General features: G+C 36.4%; 1 protein-coding gene across 1 annotated transcript in view; it reads right to left on the bottom strand.

The window, feature by feature from the left end:
• Positions 1-1,484: 1,484 nt before the first annotated feature.
• TMF1 (TATA element modulatory factor 1) overlaps positions 1,485-9,464 on the bottom strand; it is a 32,775-nt gene continuing 24,795 nt past the window's right edge. Inside the window, exons 12-17 of the mRNA XM_054976823.1 lie at positions 9,016-9,085; positions 8,614-8,706; positions 7,537-7,656; positions 6,191-6,337; positions 4,517-4,642; positions 1,485-3,539 (exon numbers count right to left, since the gene is read on the bottom strand). Coding sequence (XP_054832798.1) covers positions 3,396-3,539; positions 4,517-4,642; positions 6,191-6,337; positions 7,537-7,656; positions 8,614-8,706; positions 9,016-9,085 — 700 coding nt within the window. The 3' untranslated portion in view covers positions 1,485-3,395. The remainder of the gene's footprint in view (positions 3,540-4,516; positions 4,643-6,190; positions 6,338-7,536; positions 7,657-8,613; positions 8,707-9,015; positions 9,086-9,464) is intronic.

Below are 9,464 nucleotides of genomic sequence, written 5' to 3'. Positions count from 1 at the left end.
GCAGCATTGAAATTAAACATTAAACTGATTGTACAGAACTGGGTAGACTGAGCACTAAACTAGACATTCTGGTTTTAAAAGAGTTGGATCTGATTTTCCTGCAGCCACACAGCAGCTGCAGGGAATGGCTCTTAAAAAGTAAGAGAGAGCTTGGATTAGGTTCAGAATACCGCTGCAGGGGGAAGAGGGCTCCTGCCCCTTCCAAGCCTTTTCCCCATGCTGATCCACATGAATAGAATACTTCACACGCAGCAGCAAAATAGGGAAATAATTTCTCCCCCAGCACTATTTCAGAACTCAGAAACCCACAAGTGTAGTTTGGCCCTGACTCAGCCAATTAAGACTGGGAACACACCTTGCTTGCTTACTACAAGAGCAGCCAACTTAGAAGTACAGTTTCAAGTCAATGCAGGCATTACATTTAGAAGACAACATAGCATTGAAAATGTATGCTATTTTTAGAGCAGCTGTCATCATATTATCTCATTCAGAATTCCTTTTCAGCATTTTGTAAAAAGACTAAGGCTCTATTAATTCAAATACTTTATTTAGACCAAGATATAAACATGTTTAAAATATTTACATTATTGTTCAACTCGGTTTCATTTCTGTAACAGATTATTAATGTACATACTTTCTATTTAAACTAATTTACAGCCCTTGATAAAAATGTACTGTTTACTCTTAAGACTATTTCATATAAAGCAAGAGGGAAAACCATGTTACCACACACTAGTAACAGGGACTGGCACCAGTTTTAGGTAATTGAATGAGAGTTAAATATTATTAGACTTGGTACTAGATAAGGATCCGGCTTGATTATGTGCACAACCCAAATGCACAGAGGCCATTTTCTTATTTCAAGAGCTTTTATGTACCATAACCAGCTCCCAACAATATGTTGAAGGTTTTGTAGAAGACAGCATTTCTTCTCATATGTCTTATTCCACTTCCAACCTCCTGGAATTATAAGTCCTGTTCAGAACTCAAAAGAATCTCTGCTTGGGTTTGCAAGCTCTTCTCTTTGCAACTGGAACAGGATTTAAATATTCCTTATCTGGTAAGCCTTGGATCAAACTCCAATATACTGTGATGTCTAATTACATTGTTTAATGTAAGTAATGCATCTCCATTTACGACAAAATCCTTTCTTGCAATATCACTTTTCACATCAATACCATGAAGGTCACATTCCCAATTACTATTTGCAAATACAAGGTGATAACATCCATGGCTCTATATGCACAAAAAGAGTGTTAAGAGTTTTATGTATCTACTGATAGATGTAAAAAAACCTCCAAAAGCACACCAGTATGCCCACATTTCTGTGGGGAGAGCCATTGACATAATGTTCACACTTGCAAGAAGGGTACAGAGACACAAGATTACTACTGTTGGCTTGCAAAATGATTAAGAGAACCTGCACAAATCAATTATAGTGATTTTCTATTTTCAATTGCAAATGGATTTAAATACTTTCACACTTGCTGAATGTCAGATATTAGTATGCTGATGAAGAGCTGGTTATATGGCAAGGCACAACCCAAATTTGGATTCTAAAACTAATATTTTCAGCGTTTTCATTGGTTTTAAATACATTGTATGTGTCTGAGAGTGAACAAAAGTTTCAAAATTATGCCAGCCTTGGGTTATTTTTTAGTAAAGAAATTGTTCCTAATACAAACAGAGGAGTGCCAACTGCAAGAACTGTTCACATATTTGAAGGTACAAATAAGTCAAGCTTTTTATATAGCAGTATCAACTGCTAATTTTTTGAGCCAAAGAATTCCGTTAGAATGTATGCATGCTAAAAAATACAAACTTCTCTTTACCACTGTCAGAAGAATCACCCAGTGTAGGCCTGTCAGGATGTATCACGTCAGAATTATCTGGTCAAGTGCTTCACCAAGTCAAAAATTCCCACACACAGAAAAGCTAGCATATAGTAGAACCACCCCCACCCCACCCCACACTATGGCTTGGATCCACTGGAGATTTTATGGAGGTGCATCTGTTTCTGCCAACAGAGCCTGACTTTCTTGCCTCCCCACTCCGGCAACAGCCTGAAATACAAGTCATTGCCCTTTTTACAGGCAGGACATTTTTGACTGGAGAAGTCAAAGTACTCTGCAGATATACTGGCTTAGGAGAAATTTCTCAGGTTTTAATATATAGAATGTACAGTAAATTGGCAAGTAAGCAGAATCACTTGATAACAAATATATTTTCAGAGAGTGGATTTCATGTGTCTATTTATAAGCAAATGGTGTTCATTTAAAAACTTCAAAATTCTTAGGAAAACTTTTTTTAAAAAAGGAGAAGCAGCTGAAGAACAGCTGTTTAAAATTAATTTTATGGGAATGAATCTTTTTAACCACAGCAGGTAGAACTGTACTTTAAACAAATTCCTTCTGTGAATCTACCACTGAAAGTTTGGTGCCTCATTTAGGCTGAATTTCTGGAAAGGCAACTTAAGGTGCTATTTACTATTTTACGGTAGTTACCTTCTAAAAATCATTTTTAAATTACTGGAGACAACCTGAAGCATCTACAATTTAATCCACTGTTAAACTAAAGACCATCCACACACACTTAAAGAATTAGATCACGGAAACAGAGGAGCAGCAGTTTCAAAATGTGAATAAATAAACATCTTTCCCCCTTCCTTCCTCAAAAAATTAATACATTGTTTATCATCTAATTGAATGCCCTTAAAGACACTAAGTAACCCCTTTAGCTTTAGGAATGCAGCCCCATGGGGAAATGGAACCAAATGTCTACAAAATAGGAGGGGATTTGGATTTTTTTAAAATATAAAACAATTCTAAATAATTGGGGACAAAGGTGAACAACTGCCTTTGTGGGCAACACAACATTTAACTCTACTTGGCTAGGGTGTCATAGTACAAATCCAAGTATTAATTCATGTTTAACATATTAAAAGCACTCATGTCTAGTTTCAAATAATGTCACTTGAAATCAATGTATTTAATAAGTGATACTGTTCCTTCATTTAGATCAAAATCAAGATATCAAACATATAGTTATCAGTGGAATTCTTCAGACATAACCTAACAGCTGTAATTAAGAACTCCCTTGCTGACTGATTAGTTAATATTATCTGTCAATTTATGTACTACTGTACAGACATAAGATACCCTGCCTTTTAGTTTGAATTAAGATAAAGCCACGAATATAAAGTTTATTTTAAATATTTAACAAATAATTTAACTGCCAACAACTGGCCACCATGAAAGCATAATGATTCTTCTAACGTAAGAACTCTACAGTATAATCACTTTATAATACAGATTCTTTATAATTCATCTCAATTTACATACATTTCCCTACAGTTTAATGCAACATTGTTTTTCAAGCTCCAATTGCAATAGTAATTAACTATGCCTTTGTTTTAGAAGTTCATCAATCTGGGTCTTGTACATGTTTTTCACATCTTCAAGGTCCAACCTCAGTTCTTCGGCCTCTTCTGCTTTCTCACCATACATCTGGAGAATGGTATTATATCTCTGATCCAAATCCTAGAACAACATGGGCTTGTAGTTACCAACATGCTCTCAACATTTGCAGCTACAGTAACAAAAGGATTAACACTTTTCTGTCTCCTAGCAGTCAAAATGCTATAAATGTAGAAAATATTAAACCTCCTATTACTTCAACCATTATTTTATGCTACTGTTGATCTGGCACTTGGATCCTGCATATAACTGCCTAACTGTATGCTTTTTAAAAAAATTAAAATTATACATACTGCCAAATAAACATATTTAAAAAGGCTCTGATCGGCTTCTTAAGGGAAGAAAGCTTTAGAGCCAAAAACCAAACTTCCAAAAGTTTGTTTCCTCCCTCTTTTTAGTTGGTGTGTAACAGTATGTGTATGTGAGAAACGGAGACCCATTCTCTGGTTATAATTACCAAACGGAGCTGCTAGCACCTCTCTCTCTTCCTACCATTAAGCCTTTTCAGGTGTAAACTGTGTATACCTCCTCCCCAACAGAAAACCATTGAAGAGTTCAAGTTTTTTGCAGGGGTCAGAAAGGATGGAATCAAATGTTAGCATTCATGTTTAGTTTAATAATGAATTTACAAGTATCAAAGCTGTATTTTAAGGATAGAGTAGCTATCTCCTTCGATGTTCACAGAGAACATTAAATGCTCCATTCTACTGAAAAAAAGGTCAGCATTAATGTAGGTGTAGGTACAACAAACAAGCAACAATGAGCAATTTTCATTGGAATAATTAAGAGTGAATCATTTCAAGATGGCAAAGCCCACTGACAGATGTTTGTTGTTACTGATCTTAAATAGCAATCTTTTCCATTTTTACTTTAAAAAAAGAAAACTATTTTCCAAACATCATCCATATTTTTTCCTAATTGCTGGAATTTGATTTAATACACGGAAGCTTCAAAAGTGTTTTAAGTTTATACATATTATAGAAACATTAACATTAAATATGTATTCATTTTAGGTTTCACCATAAATAAAATTTACCTACCCTTAGTTGTGTACGTAGCTTGGGTATCTCTTTTACCTTTTCTTCCAAGTCATCATTTTGATTTGTTAATTTTACCAGCTCTTCTGCCATTATTGACCGAGTTCTTTCAAGGTTTCCAATTTCCAGCTGAGGGAATAAATACTACATCATTAGGTTTTGAGGTTTATTTACAGAAGAACACTGACTCAGTTAAGATTAGGGATTATTTCTTGATCCAGCATAATTTTGAAAAATAGAACGATACACTGAGTGGCCAATCGAGCCATGTTGATCCATAGTAACCTCGAGACTAGACCACAACACACTCAACTCTTGAAGACGATTCAGAAACTTCAGCTTCTGAGAAAATTACAGTTTGATTATTATCAGAAGCTAGCCAACTCATCTGGGGTACATTAATTTGAGTGAAAGGAGAAAGCAAAAGTCACCATTTATGACTGGTTGGAATTTCTTTTTTGAAATTCTGTCAACAGGAATTCAGTCTCCAAACTCTAACATTTTTATTCCAAAGCCTATTATTTGAATATTTTTAAAGTTTAAAGCCCAGTACACAGCAGGAGCCCTCCCCCAACCATTTCATCAATCTGCTTCTATTTCGAAGAACACAGAAAATGGCAGAACACTCCTATTACCTGTTATTCCTTAACAACTTCTGTAGTTAAAAATCTGACAGATTTGATCATTAGAATGCAGCCATGATCACTTTGGCTAATGATTACTTATAAACTAACCCATACGGGAACAAGATTGTGTGTTAGGCAGTATAGGCTGCCTATCTCACTGTAAAGCAAGGTGGGATTTTCTCTCTATATTTAGGATCCCCTATAGCAAGCCACCCTACCCTGCAATGGTTTAATGATTTCTATACTATAAGGACATTTTTGTGATGACTTAATGTTCAAGACTGCTTTAAAAAAACCGATTACAATCACCTGTACACGGGACGAGACAGGAGCATGATGCTGCTCATCTTTAAATCACTTGCTTGGCCTGCCCATTTAGAAACAGGCTACTGTAAAGATAACCAAAGTCCAGCACTCTTTTGCTCCCAATGTAAAAAAAGATCCAGTAAAAGCTACACTTGTAGAGCTATGAAACAGTTATCAGTAGTAACATCCATTCCTTTCCTTCCCTGTGCCTTGGCCAACCAGTCACATTACACAGCTAATGGCAATAAGATCAATGTCACTTTTAGTGTAAATGATTTCACGATGTACCCAATATTTTCTGCCACTATGTGTTCAACATACCTTATCTATGAACCCTGCCAGATAGTGATAGTAACGGGGGGAGGCAAAGTAAGCCAAAGCATATAAAAAGGATACCCAGAATCTATGCAGATATGGTTTTGGGACAGAAAGTGACTCCTCACCAACAGCTTGACAAAAACTACCTACTTACCTGAAAGATCTACTAGCAAAAGAAGTTTCTCACTGTGGCTCACCATGATTTCTAACCTCCAAAGTAGGGTAAGAATGTCTATTTTTTCAACCAAAATGGTGATAACACCAAACTATCATCAATCTAACACTACAGCCAAAGTAAGATGAACTCAAGCAAAATAAGTATGGGGGGGGGGAAGATTGTATATGTATTGCAAGTAAGTAGTATTGTGCATGCTGAAACATGTTCCTACATACATGCATACACATGCACATATAATACTCAGATTACCTGTAGATGAGAAATTTCTCCATCCCGTAATTTTAACTGCGACTGCAGATTTTCAATAATACTTGAACCTGCTCCCATTCTCACTGCATCATAGAGATTACTCCCACTTGTAGACAATGAACCAAAGGAATGATCATGAGATTCATCCTGTAAGGAAAGCATGTCACAACTGTGAAATTGAGTACTGAAAGAATTTAAGTTAAGACTAGATCTTGGAAGTTAAGCAGAGTTGGCCCTACTTAGTACTTGGATGGGAGACAATGAAGGATGTCCAGGGCAACTATGCAGAGGCGGGCAATGGAAAAACATCCCTGAATATCTCTTGCCCTGGAAATCTCTGGGGTTTCCATAAGTCAGCTGCAACCTGATGGCACTTGCACATACAGTACTAAAATAATGGGCTGGATCCAGACAATAATTTTTGCTAAGAGAAAGAGGAGGGTGATATTCACCAATTCCTCCTACTACTGTGGACCTATTTCCCCCTCATAGTTCTTAGGGGCTCTCTGTGCCCCCGGAATGGCATTTCAAAGAGATCTGTGCGCTGCAACAAGAGGAGGAAAAAAGGAAAGCTCTGTTGTACTGACAAATACCTTCTTATAGCATAAATCATCTTTGGGATCCAACCCAACAATTTTTTATTCATAGTTAATTTTTTAAAAATGAGATGAAGAAAAACAGCTGTCAAAAACCAACTTGGCTTAGTGGATAAAATACTGGACTTGAACCTGAAACACTGAGTCCAAATGTCTGCTTCGCCATGGGCCAATTGACATATCTGTCTCTTTAACCTAATTCACCAGGTTGCTATAAAGATAGAAGGGGGGAGGGATATGGTGAGCACATTCAATACCTTGATGTCCTTGAAGAAAATATTGGAAGGGGAGAATCAAAATTTTAAAAAGGAAATTCAAAACAGGAAATAGTAGTAGCAAAGACATTTCAGTGGTTTGCAAAATTAATGTTCCAGAAACAACAGGATTTAACCCCAAATAACAGGACTGTCTGAAATTGGTAAAAGAGGTTATAGTCAGATTTCATTAGAAATGGAATTCTTACATGACTAATCATTTACTATCACAAATGTAAGCCACTGGAACAAAGTGAACCAATTCAGTTTCTAGATATGACTACATATCTAGTTCCTATATATTGCTGCATACTGTTTTCTACCCGCATTCCCACATCTATTCCATCAGATACAATGCAGCAGAAAATTACTTTAAGCGTTCTCATGTTTGCCAGATAGCTTAGCTGGATACAACTAAAATACCAATAGAAAGACACCATGATCCACAGTAAATACACATAAAAGCACCAAAGCCAAAAAACATGTGTTACAATACCTGGGATATGAAGGAGGCCTGGAGCCCTGCCATATCGACCCCACTTACAGAGCTTGAACGTGACAGACTTGGAGTACTTGAGACTGTTTCCGTTGCTGACGGAGTGAATAATTTACGCTCCTTAAGGGAAACACATAATAGCAAGAAAAAAAGGCAGCGGTTAATCTGCTTTTCTGAACACAAATGCGTTCCTTGCTTGCACTGGGATGAGAGCTTGCACTGGGATGAGATCATCAAGTCATTTGATGATCTTGTATCGTTACAATATGAAGGCTGTTATGTTGTTTAAACAAATTTGTCCATTTGGTTTGTAAGAGTAGAACTTGCACTTACTATAAAGTGCAAGTTCTACTCTTACAAACCAAATGGACAAATTTGTTTAAACAACATAACAGCCTTCATATTGTAACGATACAAGATCATCAAATGACTCCTAAGCCACAAGCAAGAAATTAGGTCATAAAAGAGCACTCCAGACAAGATAATTTTAGTTACACAGGTATGTTTATGATCTGTATATTATAAGCATGTATCTCAGGCATATATTCAATGAGACTCTTGCACCTGAATGCCCATAAGCCAACTTCTTCATGTTATGCTGAATGCCTATTTGCTGTATGCCACTTTAAGAGCCTATGAAAGAAACTCAAAAATGTGATCTCCACAGATTTATAAAACTAAGCATCTCCATTAGCTGTCAAAAGTCACTGCAAATAGGCAAAAAAACCCACGCATTCTAAATAAATTCATGATTTGAAGATTGCTTCCTTGTGGCAATCTGGCCCTTGGCAAAAATAAATGGATTAAAATTGCTCAAATGATGCCCCAGTGAATGTACCATAGAAAAGGTTGTAATCAAGACAAAAATATGAGAGAGAACCAAAGATATAACCAAGGAAAAAAGCAAGCTATGCATAAAAGTACGACCTAGGTCACTGAAAGAAGATTCCCAGAAAAACAAAGTCCACAAAACAAAGCACCATAAGAACACATGAAGCCGACTTATAGCAGTAAGACCACTGGATCATCTAGCTCATTACTGTTTACTCTGAATTGGATCCAGGAATGGGAAAGTACCTTTTCTCTTGCTGTTTCTTGTACAAAGATTGCTTTCTTTTTTTCTTGTTCTACTTTCATTTTCTCCATTTCTAACTGAGTAGATAACAGCATCTAAAGAAAGTAACATAGTAATGTTAACTCTATGGGACCTGTATCATACTAAAGTAACATCATATTATCCCTGACCTGGATACCCAGGTAAGCCTGGTCTTGGAAACTAAGCAGGGTCAGTCTTGGTTAGTAACTGAATTGGAGACCGCCAAAGAAGACCAGGGTTGCAGAGGCAGGCAATGGCAAACCAACTCTCTTAGTCTTTTGCCATGAAAACCCCACCAGGGGTCACCATAAGTCAGATATGACTTGACAGCATTTTCCACCACCACCACTACCACCAATATTATATTAAGAAATTAAACAAACCTTTTCTTTCTTTGCCTCTTCAACAGTTTTCACATACTCTTCCTTAAGATTTTCTAACTCAACTTCATACCTGCGTTAAAGAGAAAGAATGAAAGTCTGTAGAAAAAAATCAATAAATTTTACTTCTATTATCAGTTCATACAACAGAGTTTTATAGAAAAGGGAGCTTATTTCCATGTCTCTCTCTCGTTATTATCCACATAATGAAAAAACGTTAATACTAGTATACAGGAATGTCTCATAAGCATACACACCTGTATGATCTACATTTTGCCACAATTTGGTCATCAATGAAATATGCAACCAACTTGTGCAATCTTTACTACATATAGGTTTACTTGCTAGGAAGATTGGTGTATTCATTGTATATTGGTAAATGCACAGCATCCGGAATAGTTCTGTATCAGGCCAACCTTTATTTTGTTGTCAGTTGTTAATGATACAACTCT

This window comes from Eublepharis macularius, chromosome 4 (genome assembly GCF_028583425.1).
Source record: "Eublepharis macularius isolate TG4126 chromosome 4, MPM_Emac_v1.0, whole genome shotgun sequence".
Taxonomy (NCBI): Eukaryota; Metazoa; Chordata; class Lepidosauria; order Squamata; family Eublepharidae; genus Eublepharis; species Eublepharis macularius.
The sequence above is the reverse complement of the archived record's forward strand: the minus strand, read 5'-3'. Positions and strand labels throughout refer to the sequence as shown.